The 17,730-nt window shown below is 48.5% G+C and overlaps 7 protein-coding genes across 7 annotated transcripts; 3 read left to right on the top strand and 4 right to left on the bottom strand.

Moving 5' to 3' along the window:
* Positions 1–84: 84 nt before the first annotated feature.
* LHYA1_G008767 (uncharacterized protein) lies at positions 85–1,530 on the top strand (the record flags this gene model as incomplete). The annotated part of the gene is made up of 1 exon (XM_031153685.1): positions 85–1,530. The coding sequence occupies one exon, from the start codon at positions 85–87 to the stop codon at positions 1,528–1,530; it is 1,446 nt and encodes a 481-aa protein (XP_031001376.1).
* A 1,128-nt stretch (positions 1,531–2,658) lies between these two features.
* On the top strand, positions 2,659–5,219 carry LHYA1_G008766 (uncharacterized protein; the record flags this gene model as incomplete). The annotated part of the gene is made up of 2 exons (XM_031153684.1): positions 2,659–2,731; positions 2,797–5,219. The coding sequence occupies 2 exons, from the start codon at positions 2,659–2,661 to the stop codon at positions 5,217–5,219; spliced, it is 2,496 nt and encodes an 831-aa protein (XP_031001377.1).
* A 1,295-nt stretch (positions 5,220–6,514) lies between these two features.
* Positions 6,515–7,358, bottom strand: rpl-17 (60S ribosomal protein; the record flags this gene model as incomplete). Its single annotated transcript, XM_031153683.1, has 4 exons — positions 6,515–6,673; positions 6,740–6,899; positions 6,958–7,196; positions 7,356–7,358. 4 exons carry the CDS (start codon positions 7,356–7,358, stop codon positions 6,515–6,517), a joined length of 561 nt encoding a protein of 186 aa, XP_031001374.1.
* Positions 7,359–9,929: 2,571 nt separating this feature from the next.
* On the bottom strand, positions 9,930–11,737 carry CPYA (Carboxypeptidase Y-like protein; the record flags this gene model as incomplete). The annotated part of the gene is made up of 4 exons (XM_031153682.1): positions 9,930–10,032; positions 10,098–10,495; positions 10,547–11,199; positions 11,251–11,737. 4 exons carry the CDS (start codon positions 11,735–11,737, stop codon positions 9,930–9,932), a joined length of 1,641 nt encoding a protein of 546 aa, XP_031001375.1.
* A 640-nt stretch (positions 11,738–12,377) lies between these two features.
* sdo1 (Ribosome maturation protein) lies at positions 12,378–13,289 on the top strand (the record flags this gene model as incomplete). Its single annotated transcript, XM_031153681.1, has 1 exon — positions 12,378–13,289. One exon carries the CDS (start codon positions 12,378–12,380, stop codon positions 13,287–13,289), a length of 912 nt encoding a protein of 303 aa, XP_031001379.1.
* Positions 13,290–13,568: 279 nt separating this feature from the next.
* Positions 13,569–14,096, bottom strand: RPS18 (40S ribosomal protein; the record flags this gene model as incomplete). Its single annotated transcript, XM_031153680.1, has 2 exons — positions 13,569–13,869; positions 13,924–14,096. The coding sequence occupies 2 exons, from the start codon at positions 14,094–14,096 to the stop codon at positions 13,569–13,571; spliced, it is 474 nt and encodes a 157-aa protein (XP_031001380.1).
* Positions 14,097–14,735: 639 nt separating this feature from the next.
* CAS1 (putative O-acetyltransferase) lies at positions 14,736–17,441 on the bottom strand (the record flags this gene model as incomplete). The annotated part of the gene is made up of 2 exons (XM_031153679.1): positions 14,736–17,248; positions 17,318–17,441. The coding sequence occupies 2 exons, from the start codon at positions 17,439–17,441 to the stop codon at positions 14,736–14,738; spliced, it is 2,637 nt and encodes an 878-aa protein (XP_031001378.1).
* Between the last annotated feature and the right edge of the window lie 289 nt (positions 17,442–17,730).

Genomic DNA, 17,730 nt, shown 5'->3' with positions numbered 1-17,730 from the left:
CTGTGTCTGCCATTATCGATAGGACCTCTATGCCTTCTACTGAACTCTGGGGTTATCGATTCGGAAGGCCTGCCCTCTGCGAGCATGTTTTCCCCTCCACGACGCGAGAAAGCGCGGGCGGACGACCCCCCATCTCTGCCCAAAGGCGATTGCCGATATATTTTGCTACACCCTGAATTCAAAGGCTTGAGATGCGCTTGTGTTGGTTTTGCTTTGAACCGTTCTATACCCGGCAGCACATGCGATTGTGGCCATCAAGCATGTTATCACACCCCAGATAAGGACGCTGGCGTTGTCGAAAGGCGGGAATTGGAGGCCCTTAAAGAAAAGATTAGTTTGTTGGAGGAAGAATTGGTTCGAGAGAGACGCGGCGATAGAGGCGCGCTGGTTGAACGCCTCGGTCGGCTCGAAGAGCTCGTGGATACGAACAAAGCCGAAACAGAAACAGAGTTGAAGACTATGTATCGTGGAATAGGCGGTCTCTGGCATAACGTTGGATTGTTGAATAAGCGCACGCCATATTACGACGACCGCATCGAGGGATTGGTCGACGATGTGCAGAGAATGGAGAATAGACTTATAGAAGTCGACGATGCGTCTATCCGTGTAGAGGAAAGGGTTGATACATTGGAAAATTCCATGTCGATTGAGCAACCCATTAGTCGACGAAGAAAGGCATCGACGCCCCCTTCTGCCGTTACGGACAATGCTACTGAGGACGAGGACACGATTGAAGCGTCCCCAAGGGAGGGCAGGGTACCTCTCCACCTAGTGATATCTCACGAGCCTGCACATGTTCAATTGTTCAGGGCACGGGTTGCCTCTGTAGGATCCGGATCTCAGGCATGGACCGTTCATGTATCTCTCCTTCCGACTTTATCTCAACCCTTTCCGTTCGAGAAAGACACTGCCGCATACAAGCGTTGTTTTTCTCGAGGTCTCCAGCAGATGGTTGTCATTCCGGACTCGGATAGCGTAGCCTTTAGGTCCGCTGTCGATGCAGCATTTGCTGAGGTTCTGCAAGGCCGATTATGGCAACCCCTGGTCGCACGGATTTGCGATGCCAAAAACTTGCGAGGACTTCCAATGCTCCGTCAACTTCCGGATTACCTCCTTAGCTGTGATTATGATGCGGAATTCCTTCGGCGCAACTGCGCTGTGGTTGACGAGAGTGGAAAAATTCTCGATTTATACATTGCCATGTCCGAGGATACTCTCTCCTGGGCTGAGCTCAAGGATTCAAGCCCTTTCAAGCCGGGCCTAGAGGCCTCATGGACATACGATCCGTACCTTGACGGACCTACTTTGGAGAGCGATGGTTCAGGAGGACCAGCCCAGGATGCTGCAGAGAAACGACCTGCAGCAGGCGATATTCTTCCAAGCTGGTCACCGTCATTGAAACGTAATGCCTCGGAAATTTCAACGAGGACGCCGAGCTTTGGCTCGGCGACGGATGAAGAAGGCACGAGAGCGAAAATGAGACGCCAAGCCACCGTAGAGGTAGTTGGATGGCGAGCGGAGGCGGTCTAACGATGTGACCGGGAATTGGAAACTTATCTAGACGATGCTATAGGAGAGCTACTGACATATAGACGGTGGGATAAATACCTGAGAAGGTTTTGGCGTCGGCGTTGGAAATATTGTAGAGTGTAGCTATTAGCTGTTAGCAACTACGAAATCTATTAGTTCGTGTTGCATGATATCTCGGTGGCAAAGAATTTGCTATTTTCGGGGAAGGAGCATTTTTATAAAGTCGTATCCATTCTAATATATATACCTGCCTGCCTGTCCTGTCTGCCTGCTTACGCATGGACTGCACTGTACCCGAGTAATGCTTCGCTATCAAATGATCACTAGTCAGCAGATTGTAAGACTTACCTACCCTACCACCGCCTGTATGCAAGAAGAACAAGTGCTTGTTGCAAGTGACTTGATTTCTGGAGCAAGACAACTAACTGTTCATCCACCTATATCTGGCTGGCGGTTGATTGGGTATCTACTATTGTCGTTGCGCTTGCTGTTTGTCATTTGTTTACAATTGACAAGGCTGAACTGGAATGGACTGAAGGGGCGGCTGAGGAAAAAGAAAAAACTGCCCCGCACTCGGCTAAACAAGGGTGGAGAGCCTCAAGACGGGACGGGGGGCTCTAAAGCATCATTCACTTAGAGTAGATCACACCTCACTCACACCTATACCATACACTATACCCTCACGTCTATAAAGTATGCCTCCAACCATATCATCTTGCATGGCATTGAGTTGAACCAGTATCATCCTACCATACGAGCCTCTGCTGCAGATCAATCGTTCTGCTCTGCGCCCTCGACAACCCGTACTCACGCCGAGGATCCCCAACTCCGAGAGACTGCTGTTCATGTCGACGACGACAACCCGTACAACGTAACATAGCATAACATATTAAAACGACGACAACAAATATTTGTGGTACATAAAGGTGTTATCGGAAGGGGAGCGAAGGGAAGGCAGGAAAGGAAATGAAAGAAAGAGAGACTGCTTGGCTATAATACTGCTTCTCTGCTTGCTGTCCTGGCCGAGCTGTAATCGATCATTGTCTCGCTCGCTCTTCCCTCCACATGCGGGTGCGCTGCAATTCAGTCGGAGGAAATCCTGATTCACCGCTGGCAGACACCATCACAATGTCCGATGCTACTTTTCCAAGCAAACGACGCAAGACCAGACACAACCTAACCATGGCGACTCAAAATAACGGTGAGCATCCATTCCCGCCTTTTCATTCTCAGTTGTTATATCCTGCTGTAGCTGACCCTATTCAGACCAACCCACGTGGCCCCTGAACCAGCTTCCCGTGGAGCTCTTTGTTCTAATCGCCAAGCACCTTCCGAGATCGAATATCCAGAGTATGCGTTTAGTGAACAGGGAATTCGAACAGAAGATCTCCGAATATCTATTCAGAGTGGTAGTGGTCCCCTTCAAGCCAGAAATATATGGCATTAATCCGGAGCCCGCACTCTCTGGATCTTTGCAAGGCTCAGTAATGCTGCAGGATAAAGGCATGAGAGTGTTCCAAGGGTATGCGCAATCTATTTGCCCCTTCTATCATGCTGTTACTGATGAAGTGGATTATAGGTACGGACACCGTATCAAGAAATTCGCAATGAGCTTTGAGTTTGACGAGAACAAGTTAGCGAATCCACCGCTCAAGAGCGACCAGGAAGCTATCACGTCATTCTGGGGTATCTATCGTTGGCCGTACCAGAAATACAATAGGTATGCACAGTTGGAGGGACTTGAACAGACGGCAGATGAAACAAGAACGATGGCAAAGGCTTTACGGTTCATTACATCGGCCAGAGAGCTCGGGCTTTCCATTGATGGCGGAATGGGTTGGCTTGCGGGACCTGATATCAACCAGAAAGTCCTCGAACGTGGGGAGAAGCCTACGGTATTTGGGGATTCTAGGTTCATCGCAGAGCCAAAGACCAAGAAAAATAATAAGGCTTCTAGATCCTCTGATTCAATGGCCTCTCAAAGCAACAGCAGCGTATGGGCCGCAAACGAGAGAATGTTGCAAGAAGCTGGCTATGAGGGAGAGGCTTTGGACGCTTCTATGCGCGTCTTGATGGAGACAGAGGATGTTACTGCTATATCCGGAACTACCAATCCGCCGTTTGACAGATATTTAAGCCCGCTCACTCTGGAAGGGTTTAGACGTGCTGCCCGTACCCCAAGGAGCCTCGATAATGGCCCAATTCCCGTAACGACCGCCACCGCAGAGGATTATGCTCAACTGGCGCCACTCATCTCGGATGACGAAGATATTCACAACGAAGAACTTCAATTGAGCACAACTACTTCCTATGTTAATGGCAGCAAGTTCAAGACCGAAAACTGTCCGTTGAAACCAAACGATCTTACAAATGCCCAGAGAGAAATGCTCCTCGAGATCGAGTGGGCGCAACGTGCATTCATGCAGTCATACGCCATTGCAGTCATCGACAATCCCTTCACGTTTAGGAATATCGAGTCGCTCACTATCGCGCGCCTTCCAAATCGACACTTACCGCTTCTCCGCCGCGAAGACTTCTGGGATAGCTTGCCCGCGCTGAAGAAGCTGTCCCTAGCCATCATACCCGATTGGCGCGATGTCGTTAAGCTCCCAACAAGCTGGGTTCAAGATAACAAGATTGCACCCTCGCAATCCGTTTCGGGAGTTTATCAACTTCTTCATGAACAAATTTCACACCGCAAAAACATTAACACACTTCATTTTGAATGGCTTTGTGGAGGAGAATATGCGGATGGCTTATTCTCAAGAAATCAACATATCTTGGCAGCTCCCTTGGTCTCCAAAGCTATGGACATGGTCAACAGAGTCCATACACCCTCCGTTTTAATGCTTCCCCATGTGAAGCACCTTTCCATGAAGAACTGTTGGGCTAGCCCACACATTATGGGCACATTTATCATTTCCTTAAAAAAGGCTGCTCTACAAAGTCTCACGCTAGATTCAGTTTCCTTGACAGCTCCCGTCGCCCTGAACGCGCAGCCTCAACCCCTCACAGGCCACGCAGCAAATCCACACAATGCACAGCAACTGGCTGGACAACAAGCTGCTGCTAATCATCTTATGGCGAACTTTCAGGGCGCAATGGTTGCTCAAAATCCCAACGCAGCGCTTGCGCCTGCAGCTCTTGGATTAGCTGTACTTCAGCTACCGCCACCGGTTGTTAATATTGTTCCAATTACTCCCATGGAGTGGCTCGTGTCTCGTACTAGCTCTTGGTCTCATTTGATTGATACTATCACGCCAGGGACCACCTTGGCCGCTATTCGACATGATCGCGAGATGGGTCCTGAACCAGAAGTGCGAGGTCCAACCAAACTCAAGAAGCTGGAATTCAAGTCTTGTGGATATATTCGTCTTCCCCTAGATTTCGACCAGACCGTTCTCGATCACCCTGATGTGCAGGCACCCCAAATTCATGCAATTGCAAAACGAGCCAACGATATCGAGTGCCACATGATGAAACCTATGGATTCGGCCCTCGGCGTTATCGTCAACCACATGGCACCTGCCGAAGTGGCCACATTAGAAAATGCATGGCACATGACGGTTGGGGGTCTTGCCAACTCGGAATTGGCTTTGGAAGCTCGGCTCGATGGTATCTCGAATGCGGGTCGAGGTCGGTTCGATGGTTTGATTGAAGTTGCATCTACGTCTTCATCGAATAGATGAAAGACGTTAATCAAGATAAATAGTCTGGTTTTCATCTCTGGATAGGATGGATGAGGATCATTTGAAGATTCCAAGCATGGGACGTAGTTATCGGCGATTATTTCTGGTATTGGATCGGGTACACAATTCTCCATCACTGGCGCATTCTGGGTGATGTTGCTTTTGGAGTGTACGAATAAGGTAGTGATTTTAAGATTTCATCCGTCATGGCATAGCGCATGTTTAGGGAGGGTATGGCATTAGAATTGTACTGAAATGATGCGGGTTATTGGCAGGCAGGCATTCAATAGATACATATCGGGATTTAGCGATGAAATAAGGCATGGTCTTCGCATTAGGTCTACAGGATGGGAATAAGGATTGTTCGGCTGAATACGTGGATTGCAAAGGGAGGAAAGGGAAGGAGAAAGGATAAAGATTTACTGGATGGAGATACCCCTATATGTTGATTCACTGTTTGATTGTGAAATACAAATGGCTTTCGAGAACTGAACTGATGAAAGGGAAATATTAACCATACCTACCATATACCTTACCTTAGATAAAAACTCGATATATCCGCAAGCGGTCCCTTAATTAGATCTCCTGCGGAAAGGGAAGCAAAACCCTGTATACTGTATACTGTGCATTCTGTCGAAACTGCTAATCACCAGCGTAGATGATAGAGGTGAGGTGTTGGAGTAGCTTGATGCTGTATAGGTGGGTAGTTGTGAAGTTGGAAAGGCAATGGATATGGTATAGATGGGTAGGTAGGTAGGTAGGTAGGGAAAAGCGGGGGTTTTCGTATGGATGTATGGATGGTGAGTGAGTGAGTATTGGGAGGAGATGACATGAGAGATGAGTGGTTTTGGGAGGCGGGGGAAGGTGAATGAATGTAGATATAGATGGGCTTGACTCTTATACAGTACAAAAAGGAGCACTAGTTATAAACCCTTGAGTTTGCTGGACACAAAAAGCGGGTTAATGTCCCCAGCCACCTGGTACATTATAGATCGCTGCCGGTGTTTTCTCTTCATTGTGAGGCTTCGTATTTCTATGAAGATGGCTTCAAAACTATGCAGGACTTAATCTCCTTTTGGTATTCCGGATACGCTTCCTTCTAATATCATCTTCTGCTGCTCATGTTACATGCACCACTCACACCGAAATATTAGTCCTTTTGATGAGTTTTTGATTCCATGGTCATCAGCATAAACTACTGAAGTACAAAGCCATCCGAGAGAAAAGCCCCTTCATATGAAGCCTCCGCAATGCCATCTGCAGCCAAATTCACGCCCCAAACCAATCAAACCCATCTATGCAGCAGTGATAGCACGACGTTGACGAGCACCACGCTGTCTCGAGCTCAGGTGAGCATCCTCACGACCAACAACAGCCTCCGACTTCTGTACAACCTCCTCGCCCTCAGTCAAGATCAATTCGATGTGGCATGGGTTGGACATGTATGGGTTGATCTGGAGAATTTGTTAATAATGTTCCTGCTTGTGCTTGTGTCTGTATTATGCCACGGGGTTCCTTACACGACCATGGGCACGGTATGTTCGTCGGCGTTGCTTGGGTGCTTGGTTGACTTGGATGTGCTTGACGATCAGGTTGCCGGTATCAAGACCCTTGGTATCTGCGTTGGCTTCGGCGTTCTTGAGGAGTCCGAGGAGGAACTCGGCAGACTTGACTGGCCATCTTGCGCGGGAAACACCGAATTGCTTGCCTATTATTTCCGTCAGAAATGGCCCCTCACCTCATATCGCAAGCAAAGAACTCGCCTTGTGCCGCTCTTCCAGTTCCACCAGCATAACGTCTCATGGGGACAGCCTCCTTGTGCTCTTGGACGTTCTCAAGGAACTTGATTGCGCGCTGGAGCTTCCATCCGTTGATGGCTTGCGCAGTCTCGCGGGTGTTCTTGAATGACACTCTGAGGTATGCTCCTCTGGCCCTCGCCGATTTGTTGGCACTGATCTCTGTCGCCGCGTATCGAACCTGAAGAGCAAGTAATTAGTACGTGTATTTTGTATGAAATCGATTTAGATGAAGGCAGTTGGGGCAGCTCGAGGCGTGCGACACAACTTGGCATAGTTGGGACTGGAATATATGGACCAGACTATGTCAAGTCGAGTAGTTGGAAAGGGCGAAACTCACCATCTTGTCGTCGTTATGATGGAGTCGTTGGTTGTCGTAATGCGAAAGTTCAAGAACGTCGAATTCGCTACTTTTTTCAATTTGCGTCTGGGTGGACGCTAATAAACAGCCGAGAAATTGACTCCATGCCTCAGGCCACAAGGCCAATCAACCCCCTCCACCCCTTGTGGGGCAGGGCAGGCAGGTGCATCCCTCTTGATTTAAGCGAACACTTAGCTTCTTTTGACTATCTTGTCGATCCTGTCTTGTCAACACAGCACACCCACCACAACTCCTTCCCTTGAACACACCGATACAAGTACCAAATACGATTAGGAGATGGTTCTCCAAAAGTACTTTCCCATTTACTGAAGCTCTCAAAGCTTTAGAAAGCTTTTCAAGATGCCCTAATATTACTTTCCCCTTCATCTTCATCTTCATGCATCAGCATTTCACTTCTTGAGAGTCACTTCACCTCCACCTTCCAACAGCAGCTATTGACTCGTTGAGAATCGCCTCATCTTTGTTATTGAATCTCAACTTCTGGCACCACACCAAACACATCGTTCACTCTTACAATTCCTCACATTCCCAAACTCCATACACATCCGACACCATGGCTTCCTGGGATGAGCCAGGTTCCAGGAAAAACGCAACACCAAGAGCCCCTGCTGGAAATTCCAAAGTGAGTATGCCATTCACAGCCCTCTTTAAGACTCCCGTCACACTCTACAGCTCCAAAAGGACTTTTCGATTTGCCTTATGCTAATACTTTCATAGAAGCTCGCGCGGGGTTCCAGAAGCAAGACGAAAGCCTCTGAGTCTGAAGCTGAAGATTGAGATTTCAACTCCAGAGAAGCAGTCGGGAGAGGGTCGACCTTCTGCTGCTAAGAGGCAGAAGACTTCGCAGGAGGTGAAAGGCAAAGCAAAAGCTAAACCCGCCAAAACTGAAGCTCATGGACTTGTGGGAGATCATCCGATAGCTCGGCGAAAAGAGAGTATAACAAGGTAGCAACTCACATTCCTCAATACACAACGCTTTCTCTGTCAAGCTCTCTGTTGAAAAGTACTTTTCGATTTGCCTCATGCTAACACTTTTATAGAAGATTCGGCAGAATACCAAAGGCAAGGCTGGAGTTACTAGAGCTGAAGCAGAAAATGAGAATTCCGACTCCTCCGAAGAGGGCCAGGCTTCTAACAGAATTACAAAAGCAAGGCTAAGACCAAAATCAGCACTACTGAGGATATTGCAAGGAGCAAAGCTATAGCCGAAGCTGACGCTTCAGAAGTTGCCCCAGAATCTTCCGATGGCCCGCAAAGAGACACCCCACGAAGAAAGCCCAATAAGGTAAGCACTTATCTTCGCGCTTCTTTTGTCAGACTCTCTCTCGAAAAGTACTTTCCAGCTCTCTTTGGCAATATCACTAATTTGTCCTCAGCGAAAGGGTGCCGCAAGGGGCTCGGCCAGCGACACAATTCCAGAGACCCCTGGAAGTACGCAACGCGGACGGAAAAAGCAACACAGCTATACCCGCTAGCAGCAACAACGACTACGCCTCCACCAACCACGACGACATTGCCAACCACGACACTAGGAGATGATCTTGTCTCAATCATTATTTTTTTGCAGATATAGTAGGAGAGAAACTGTTGGTATCACAGGTGTTGATATCGTGATCACTTCTCTACCACGTAGTATAGACTTGATTCTGGTTGATGTTGCTTAGCAATCATGGTGGTGTTGACTCGAAGAGGTTATGTTATGCCTCTTTGCCGACCAAGCTACGCTAAATCACATGGCTAGAAAGGTCGGGATCGGGATACTGCCCTTATCCCAACAGAAACTTGAGCCAAAATTCGGTGAAGTTACACCCAAAATGATACTATTCAGCAAAAGTACGTTCAAGATTTCGTACCACTTGGAGTTATAGCGAAAGAAAGCATTGTCTACAACCTTCGCAGGGCATGGGAGCCAATGCCTTGGGTGGTCGACGATGAGGAGCACCCGCTGCTATTTCCCGGACTCGCCATCGAAAATCATGGACCGGATAGGCGCTCTGCTCAATTCATGAACAGCAAGCCTCTGTACTCGAAACTCATTATGCTTTTGAGGGAAATGTAGATGGATCCTCAATTGACGTAGGCAGTTGGCTACTGCTGTCATACCGTCATGCGACACTTCGAGTCGAGCTTGCCTTTTCATTTTCTCATGACTTTGTGGAACGTGGGGGCGTCGGGATGAATATAATTCACAGGACTGAGCCTTACGATACCAGATTATATAGCAGGCTAGATCTTGCTCAGCTCATGCTCCATATAAAAGGCGAGTTACTTGATGAGACGTGCAAATGGCTTTGAACGAGTGGAGGCTGGGGGTCCTAGGTCGTCGGGCGATTTCCCAAGCCAAACAATTGAGGAATATGGATATGATCTCGGAGGCTCACGAGCGCTATCTCACGTTGCATACAATAGGACGCAATGCGATGCCTGTAATATTTCCAAGTAGAGTCTAGCCAACGAAAGAAAATCCCAGCGCCAGCCTCCGTACACCATACATCATACCCCATAATATAGTGATGTATACAAATCCATCATCTAAAACCACTCGCCGCTAACCCATCTGTTGAGGAAATCCAGAGACGCCTCTGGCTGGTCCATTGGCACCATGTGGCCGGCACCAAAGATTTGCATAAAGGTACTGAGAGGGAAATGTTAGTTTTGATGAAAGAAGGGGTGATTTGGAATGATCTTGGGAGAGCTTACAAGTTTCCGCTGTGCTTGACCTTTCCGAACTTGTCACCATTATCAAGCTTCAAGTCCTTGATAGAAGCCTTGTTAAAGTCCTTCTGCCCTGGCCACTCGAGAGCGTTAGTCCAGGCTTGGTTTCCGAGCCAGTTGCAGATGAAGTCGGCGTCACCAGCGTAGATGAGAACTGGAATCTGCTCGAGGATTCCTGGTACAAGACGGTGGAATGGCTGCATCCAGTCACCCTGGAAGAGGAAGTTGCGGTTGATATCAAAGTTACAGCTGTCGTAGCTGCTAACTTCGACACCGAGCTCCTTTTGAACATCTGCCTTGTTCAAGTATTCGCTGATCCATCCAAGAGCAGAGTAGCAGAGGTTGCTAGTATCCTCGCATTTGCCACGGACGTCGTAAACGTTCTATAAAATACTGTTAGTCAAGGAATATAGAATCAAAAACGCTTTTCGTACCTGTCCAGTTTGCTGGTACGGGCCAATCATGGCGTTGTTGCAGTAGATGCTTGCAGGTACACAAGACCAGACACTCTCGCTATCATAACAGTTCTGGATGAGACTTTGGCATCGGGGAAGTGCGTTCTCCATAGCCTGGCATTCACCATCATCAAGCACAGCTGGGTATCCACCCTTGCCGCAAGCCATGGGCTTGTAGTGTTCATATTGGGTCAAGCCATCAGTAAGACCGTTACCGATGAGAACGGACTTCAAGTTGATGTTGCGCTTCTTATGCGACAAGATCTCGGAAGTAAAGACGGGAATGTAATGACCAGCATAAGACTCTCCGGCAATGTGGAAATCCTGCTTAGCATACTCGGGGAACTGCTTGAAGAAAAGGGTGAGAAGAGCATAGACATCCTTTCCAGCGGCAATAGTGTTGCTAACAGCGCTGCCGCTGTAGGAGTAGCCGACGTTAACGGGTTGATCGAGGAAGATGACTGAAGCATTTGCGTTCCAGGAGTATGGGTTGCTGTGAAGCTTGAGGTTCTTGTCAATCGACGAGGGGCCAAGCTCGAGGAAGAGGCCGGTAAGAGAAGAGCAGCCTGGGCCACCGTTGAGCCATAAGATTACGGGATCGGTCTTGGGGTCATTTCGAGATTCAAAGAACCCTGAGTGATGTTAGTGAAGCCAGAGGAGAGATGATTTCGGAATGAACATACAATAGAAGAGATGCTTGTCGTTCTCCTCGTCATCCAGATAACCACTGTACTGCTTGACCGTATCAACACCGAGCTTTGATGGATCGACCTTCTTTGCTCGTAGGTTGTAGGTATCAAGCTTCCCATCAATATCACGCTCCTTCTCGCCCCGCGAGTTCTCCACCCACACGCTCTGCACATCCGCACCCTTCACAGTATAATCCCAAGTACTGGCGGGTCTCTTCGTGTGTGGCTTGGGGTCGGAGAAGAAGGTTGCCTTGTCCATAGCTTCGGGGAAGTGCATGGCAACATCGTCCCAGATAGCTTTGGCTTCGGCAGTCATACCCTTCATCTTGTCCCCGAAGGCGTGGAGCCCCTTTGCCCAGGCATCGGAGACGGGCTTGACAGCTTCTTGCAGAGGCTGCTGAGGGAAGCTGTCACCCAGGACTTGCTGGGGCGAAACCGCCGAGACCGCACCCAGGAGAAGGGTGGAGGCGAGGAGCTTCATGGTGGAAGCAGTAGAGAGAGATAGGTGAAGTCAGGTCAGGTTGGGTCGATGAGATAAGTAAAGATGAGAAAGAGAAGAAGAGAGAGTGATGATAGTGAGATGGGGGATTATGTTTGTTTGTGTTGTATGAAGGAAGACCTGGAGCTGAGCTGGAGCTATGGGATGGGAATGGGGGAGGGCCTACTGTTGATCCGTTTCAGGTACCTGTGTGATTGGTTGCTGGGGCACTTTCCAGTCACCTAGTATATTACGTCGACCCGGATGGTGCCTGCCCGATAAGGATCCTGCACGTGGTCCATGTCTTTGATAATGACGAGTAGGGAGGGTATCGTGATCGTGCATCTCGTGTGTCTTCTTCTGCATTATTAAATCCGCTCTATGTTTCTGTTGATGCCTTTCACTGTCGATATCACCTCGCAATTCAGATAACATTGTATGTAGTAGTAGTATGAAATGATACAGACGCCACATTCTATCCCATTCGTGCCAGCAACTGTGACTAATCCGCTGTCACTATCCACATCCCACCCCACCATAGAAATATACCATTAGCGAAAAGCCCAATACAACCCCTCTTCTCCCCTCTTTGAACAGCATAAACAAAAATCTGTAGAGCAAACAAGCCCTCACAACCGTCAAAATGACTATCAACCAGCCCTCCAACCAAATCAAACTCACCAACGTCTCCCTCGTGCGTCTCAAGAAAGCCAAAAAGCGCTTCGAAATAGCCTGCTACAAGAACAAGGTCCTCGAATATCGCTCGGGCATTGAGACAGACCTAGACAATGTCCTGCAAATAAACTCCGTCTTCCTCAACGTCTCCAAAGGCCAGACCGCCCCCTCAGCCGACCTAGCGAAGGCGTTTGGGCCAAAGACCCCGGTGAATGATATTATCCTCGAGATTCTGAACAAGGGCGAGTTGCAGGTGGGTGAGAAGGAGAGACACGCGCAGCTGGAGAGGGTGCATAACGAGGTTGTGGGAATCGTGGCGAGCAAGTTAGTTGATCCGAAGACCAAGAGGGTGTATACAACGGGCATGATTGAGAAGGCGCTTGAAATGTTGAGTTCGCAGGGCTCGCAGGCTACGGGAACTGCAGCACCTGGGACGCCGGCTGTGGGGGAGGAGGGAGAGGCTAAGCCGAAAGTCAAGGAGCATGTTTGGACTGGTGTCGTTGCTTCTAAGAGTGCAAAGAGTCAGGCTCTGGAAGCTATGAAGGCTTTGATTGCACAGCAACCTATTCCTGTGGCGCGCGCCAGGATGAGATTGAGGATCACTTGCCCAACGGGTATTTTGAAGCAAGCTACGAAGCACGCTGGTCCCAAGGAAGCTGGCCAGGAAGATGGGGAGGAGAAGACCAAAGGGACTGTTAAGGATAGGATTTTGAGTTACATTGAGCAAGTAGAGACTCAAGATGTCATGGGTTCTGAATGGGAGGTGACTGGATTCGTTGAACCTGGGGCTTTCAAAGGTTTGGGAGATTTCGTTGGAGGTGAGACTAAAGGTCAGGGACGAGTAGAGGTATTAGATATGGCTGTCACCCATGAGGATTAGATATTTGTTTGTAGACTTTGCTGTAATTAGCGAGCATATCATAAAAGGCGTTTAGGATACCAGGCATATGGCAGTTCATATAATCACTAAATCACCGAAAATCATAAAGATGCTGCCATTTGGTTTCATGTTTGCTCAGTTGATTGAATGCACTAAAGTACACTGAACACCTGCACCATGCAGATGCTTCATGCAGAAGGGCAAGAAAGCCAGATGCAGTGCATAAATCCATCGCAAATCCACGCGCCCCAGCCAAATGTATCCCATTCCCGCAAACGCTTAACCACCCTTCTTCTTGGACACACCAACAGTACGACCTCTGCGACCGGTAGTCTTGGAGTGCTGTCCACGGACACGGAGACCCCAGTAGTGACGGAGACCACGATGAGCACGGATCTTCTTCAGGCGTTCCAGATCATCACGGAGCTTGGAGTCGACAGCGTTGGCGAGGACCTGCGAGTCTTTGCCATCAACGATATCGCGTTGACGATTGAGAAACCAGGTTGGGATCTTGTACTGGGTTGGGTTTTGGATGATGGTGACGATTCGCTCCAGCTCTTCTGAGGTAAGTTCACCGGCACTGATCGATATGTCAGTTAATGTCCCACGCTGCCTGCACGATTATAACCCATACCGCTTGTTGAGATCGACATCGGCTTTCTTGCAGACCAAGTTGCTGTAACGGCGTCCCACACCCTTTATCTTGGTGAGCGCGTACATGACCTTTTGCTTTCCCTCGACATTGGTGTTGAGGAGTCGCAAAATAAACTGGAAATTGCTCTTCTCGGAGCTTGGGACAATTAGCATGAGGTATAACAATCTTGAGTGTCGAGGCCTTACCTTACGAGACTCATCTTGACGGTTGTCGAAGTTGAAAATGGAAGTTCAGGACAGGCAAATTTAGAAACGATTTGTGCGGGAGCAGAGTGTATCTAACCTAATAAAGGCTAGCTCGTTCAGATCACGTGCGCATAAATTCCCGCCTAGGAACAAAACCATTTTTCTCGCAAGCTTCAACTCAAACCCATCCATCTCTACCAAATAATCCCCTCTAGAAAAGCAAGATCTTTTGCAGTCGTAATTTTACCTCCCTCGAATAAATATATATACAGCAAGCTAGCAATGCCATACCTACCGCGAACACACCACTTCTGCCTCAAAAGAAAGTACTTTTCGTCTCGCGGAAGCTGTCTATCTGTTCCATAGGCGTCTGGGGATGAAGCCATTGCTGTGTAGTGTGAAGTGTTAAAGGTCACTTATTCTAAAGAATAAATCGACCAACCAACCGACCAAGAAATAGTAGATTAGAGAAGCGAGCAAGAATAGTTGGAAATGATTACAAGTACGTATCTGAGCTGTACAGTAAGTACACTATATAATGATATGATATGATATGGACAAGCCGTCTAGCTATGCATCCTTTTCCATCCCATTATCCCATCCCATCTATTTATACGTAATATTAGCAATCCATAAAACAACGCCGATTATTCCCAATCTCCGTCGTAAATCATCCATGTTTCTGAACCTCGTTAAACAATTGCGTGGTTTCGCTTTCCATTTTCCTGCCTCCTCAAGAACTTCCTCTTCCTTTTCTTTTACTACGCGCGGTAGGATGCTGGGTGATGCTTTGGCATTTAAGCCAAAGTTCCCGTTTCCGAGGTTTGTAGTCGGTATTTTGTTGCCATTGCCATTCACGATCCAGTTTGCAAGCACCTGCGTCGCGTCCGCCGTCGCGTGACTCGTCCACAGGAAAACGAGCGTCAGGATTGCGGCTTCGACCCAGTGATTCCAGAGGCCGAGGCGTAGGAGTCCGGTCGTGTCGCCAGCGAGCCAGATGTGGTATTGCAGGATGTATGTCTCGAGGGAGCAGCGGCCGAGCCAAGCGAATAGCGCAGAGTGGTAGGTTCGGAGGACGCGGTGCGAGTTACGCAGGACGACGAAGGATAGGATGGGGATGAAGGAGATGTAGGGCTGCCACCAGTTGTAGTCCTCCTTGTTGGGTGAGCGTCTGGTAAGTAGCCAGAAGCCAGGGAGGAGGCCGAGGGCGAGTGCGATTGTTACAGTCTTGAAGGATGTGTGGTATTTGATAGTGAGTTGCAGGGCAGCGTCGATGATCGAAGTAGGCCTTACGGATCCAGATCGAAGTCTGGACGTTCGGTGAACAAGCAGGCCGGTTAACATGCCAACATACACAATGTACATATCGAGGAATGTACGAAATCGCCATTCTCCCATATTCCAAGAGATCCCACAAGTGTACCCTAGAATAGTACCAATAAATTCCAGAACGCCGGGTATCATTGTGAATGCAGTCGTAAACGCAACTGAAAGAAGAATTTTTGCAAAGACAAACGTGAGATTCGAGTTCTGCTTATTCCCGATTCTAAGCGTAAAGTAGATTACAAGGAACCAGAAGCTGACCAGTGGGGCAAAGTAGTAGAAGAGATAATTCGTCCGCATCATATAAGGCAAAACACAGCTCAGCAAGTTGAGTCGAATCAAGACGCCAGCAATTCGCTTCAGAGAATAATCCTCTTTTCCCAGGAAGTAAAGTGTGTGACCAAATCCAGTCAGAAAGAGGTAAGAGGCGAAAAGGAGTCGAACAATTTCATATAACCACAAAGTTCTCGAGGCATGAGTATAGTGGTAGATGAGGATGAAAGCTTGCATCCAGCCTTTCCACTCATCCGTCTGAGTTCTCGAGAGAAAGCTGTCATCCTGGGAAGTACCTGCACCTTTACGCGATGCCGTGAGGTCATTTCTCTTCACTGAGAGGAGACCAGCGATTGCCAAAGTTGAGCATGCCGTTAAGAATTCTCGTTTCCGGAATTGCTTTTGTGCTTTCTCAAAGACTTGGGTCCGATCCGCGTAGAAACAAAAACAAACGACAAGAGCAAAGATTGCCAGTGCATTCAGAACAGGCGCAGAAGGTAACATGCGGCTTATTCTCGCAATATGGTGCCGGCGCATATATGTAAGAGTTGGCAGTAATAGCAGGCCTAACACGAGTACGATCCATTGAATTACACTGGGGTGTGTGTAGTTGCTACAACACGTTCGGTTGAAGGGATATCCTTTTGACGCAGCATCGGAATTGCAGCGTAAGTTGAGGAGAATATCTGCCTTACGATGAGCTACGTTATTGACAATATGAAGACCGCTTTCTTCATATGCACCGCTACCAGCCCAGCTCATCAACGAGTAGCTCCAGACAACATCAGCGCTTGAGTGTTGTGAGACTTGTTGGAGGTAATCGTTCATCTGGTCGATCTTTTCTGGTGTAATTGTTACTTCTCTTGACGGAGACAAAGCTGGATACCACGGAACTTGTATTGGCGCAAGGAGTAAGAAGTTGGGTGACTGTGAACGAGAGGGAAATGGCCGCGACTTTGGAACCATTGCTTCCTCGCCGGAGGCATGATCCATATATGGTATGATGGCATCAATGGTATCTCGAAAATCCCGAAAGTAATTCTCCTGGCTATGCCGTGCATACCAAAGTCCCGGAGCCCCAAGTAATATCAAGCCTGCGCTTTCATCTTCTTCGTCAATAGTTGCATCCAAAGGCTCTGCTCTGTACTTCTTAAGCTCCTGGTCTAGTCCGGTCGAATTTAGCCAAGGGTCCCAGATAAACTGGACACTAACACCGCCAGAAACGAACTCAAGATCTGTATGCTTCGCATTTGAGTCTAACAGCCCTGAGATCTCCTCCTCTGCTCGCTCCTGGTCCATCTTCTTTGCGACTGCACAAAAGATTTGGCGCGTTGTAGAGTCTCCTACGAAGACTAGCCTTCGTTTGTGGAAGCAATCCTGGATATCTTTCTTCATGTATTCGTGCATAATACACCCGGGGGGCTGCCAGTTCTGGAAGGGGTTTCTCGAGGTCCATCTTGGGCCAGGATCGAGCCATTGGCCTTTATTGAGAAGGGCGCCGCATTTGAATGGGTCGGAGACATCTGCAGAGGGAATGAGTTAGCTCAGTCTGTAGAACGTGGGGGATGTCAGAAGTAAAAATAAAAGCATACCAATCCAGCAGTACCTATAAACGACCCCAACAATGACAAGCGCAAGTAGGAATTGGAGAACGCGGCTGACGGTCATGGCGACATAGTGGGACTTCGCTGAGAACGCCAACCGAGGACGTAGCATTGCACTTCAGACTGCAAGGAACCAAAATCTTGTGAATCTCCGCATTGGCACGCTGTGCGATTGATCAGGGAGTAGATGGTGGAGACAGCAGTGGAAGATGGTATCAGAGTTGCGACTGACTGTGAGAGAGAGGGAGAGAGAGAGAGAGAGAGAAGAGTCGTGAATAAATTCGGAAGGAAGAAAGACTCGCTCGTCCATCCATCATCAGACAGCACCCGTTCCTATCCTGATGCAGACCCAGATCCACCAGGAAGGGAAGTGGCAGCGGCCTGTGTGTCATATGAGATTT

Source organism: Lachnellula hyalina, assembly GCF_007821495.1.
Source record: "Lachnellula hyalina strain CBS 185.66 chromosome Unknown contig00250, whole genome shotgun sequence".
Classification (NCBI taxonomy): domain Eukaryota; kingdom Fungi; phylum Ascomycota; class Leotiomycetes; order Helotiales; family Lachnaceae; genus Lachnellula; species Lachnellula hyalina.
This window is presented reverse-complemented; position numbering and strand designations above follow the sequence as displayed.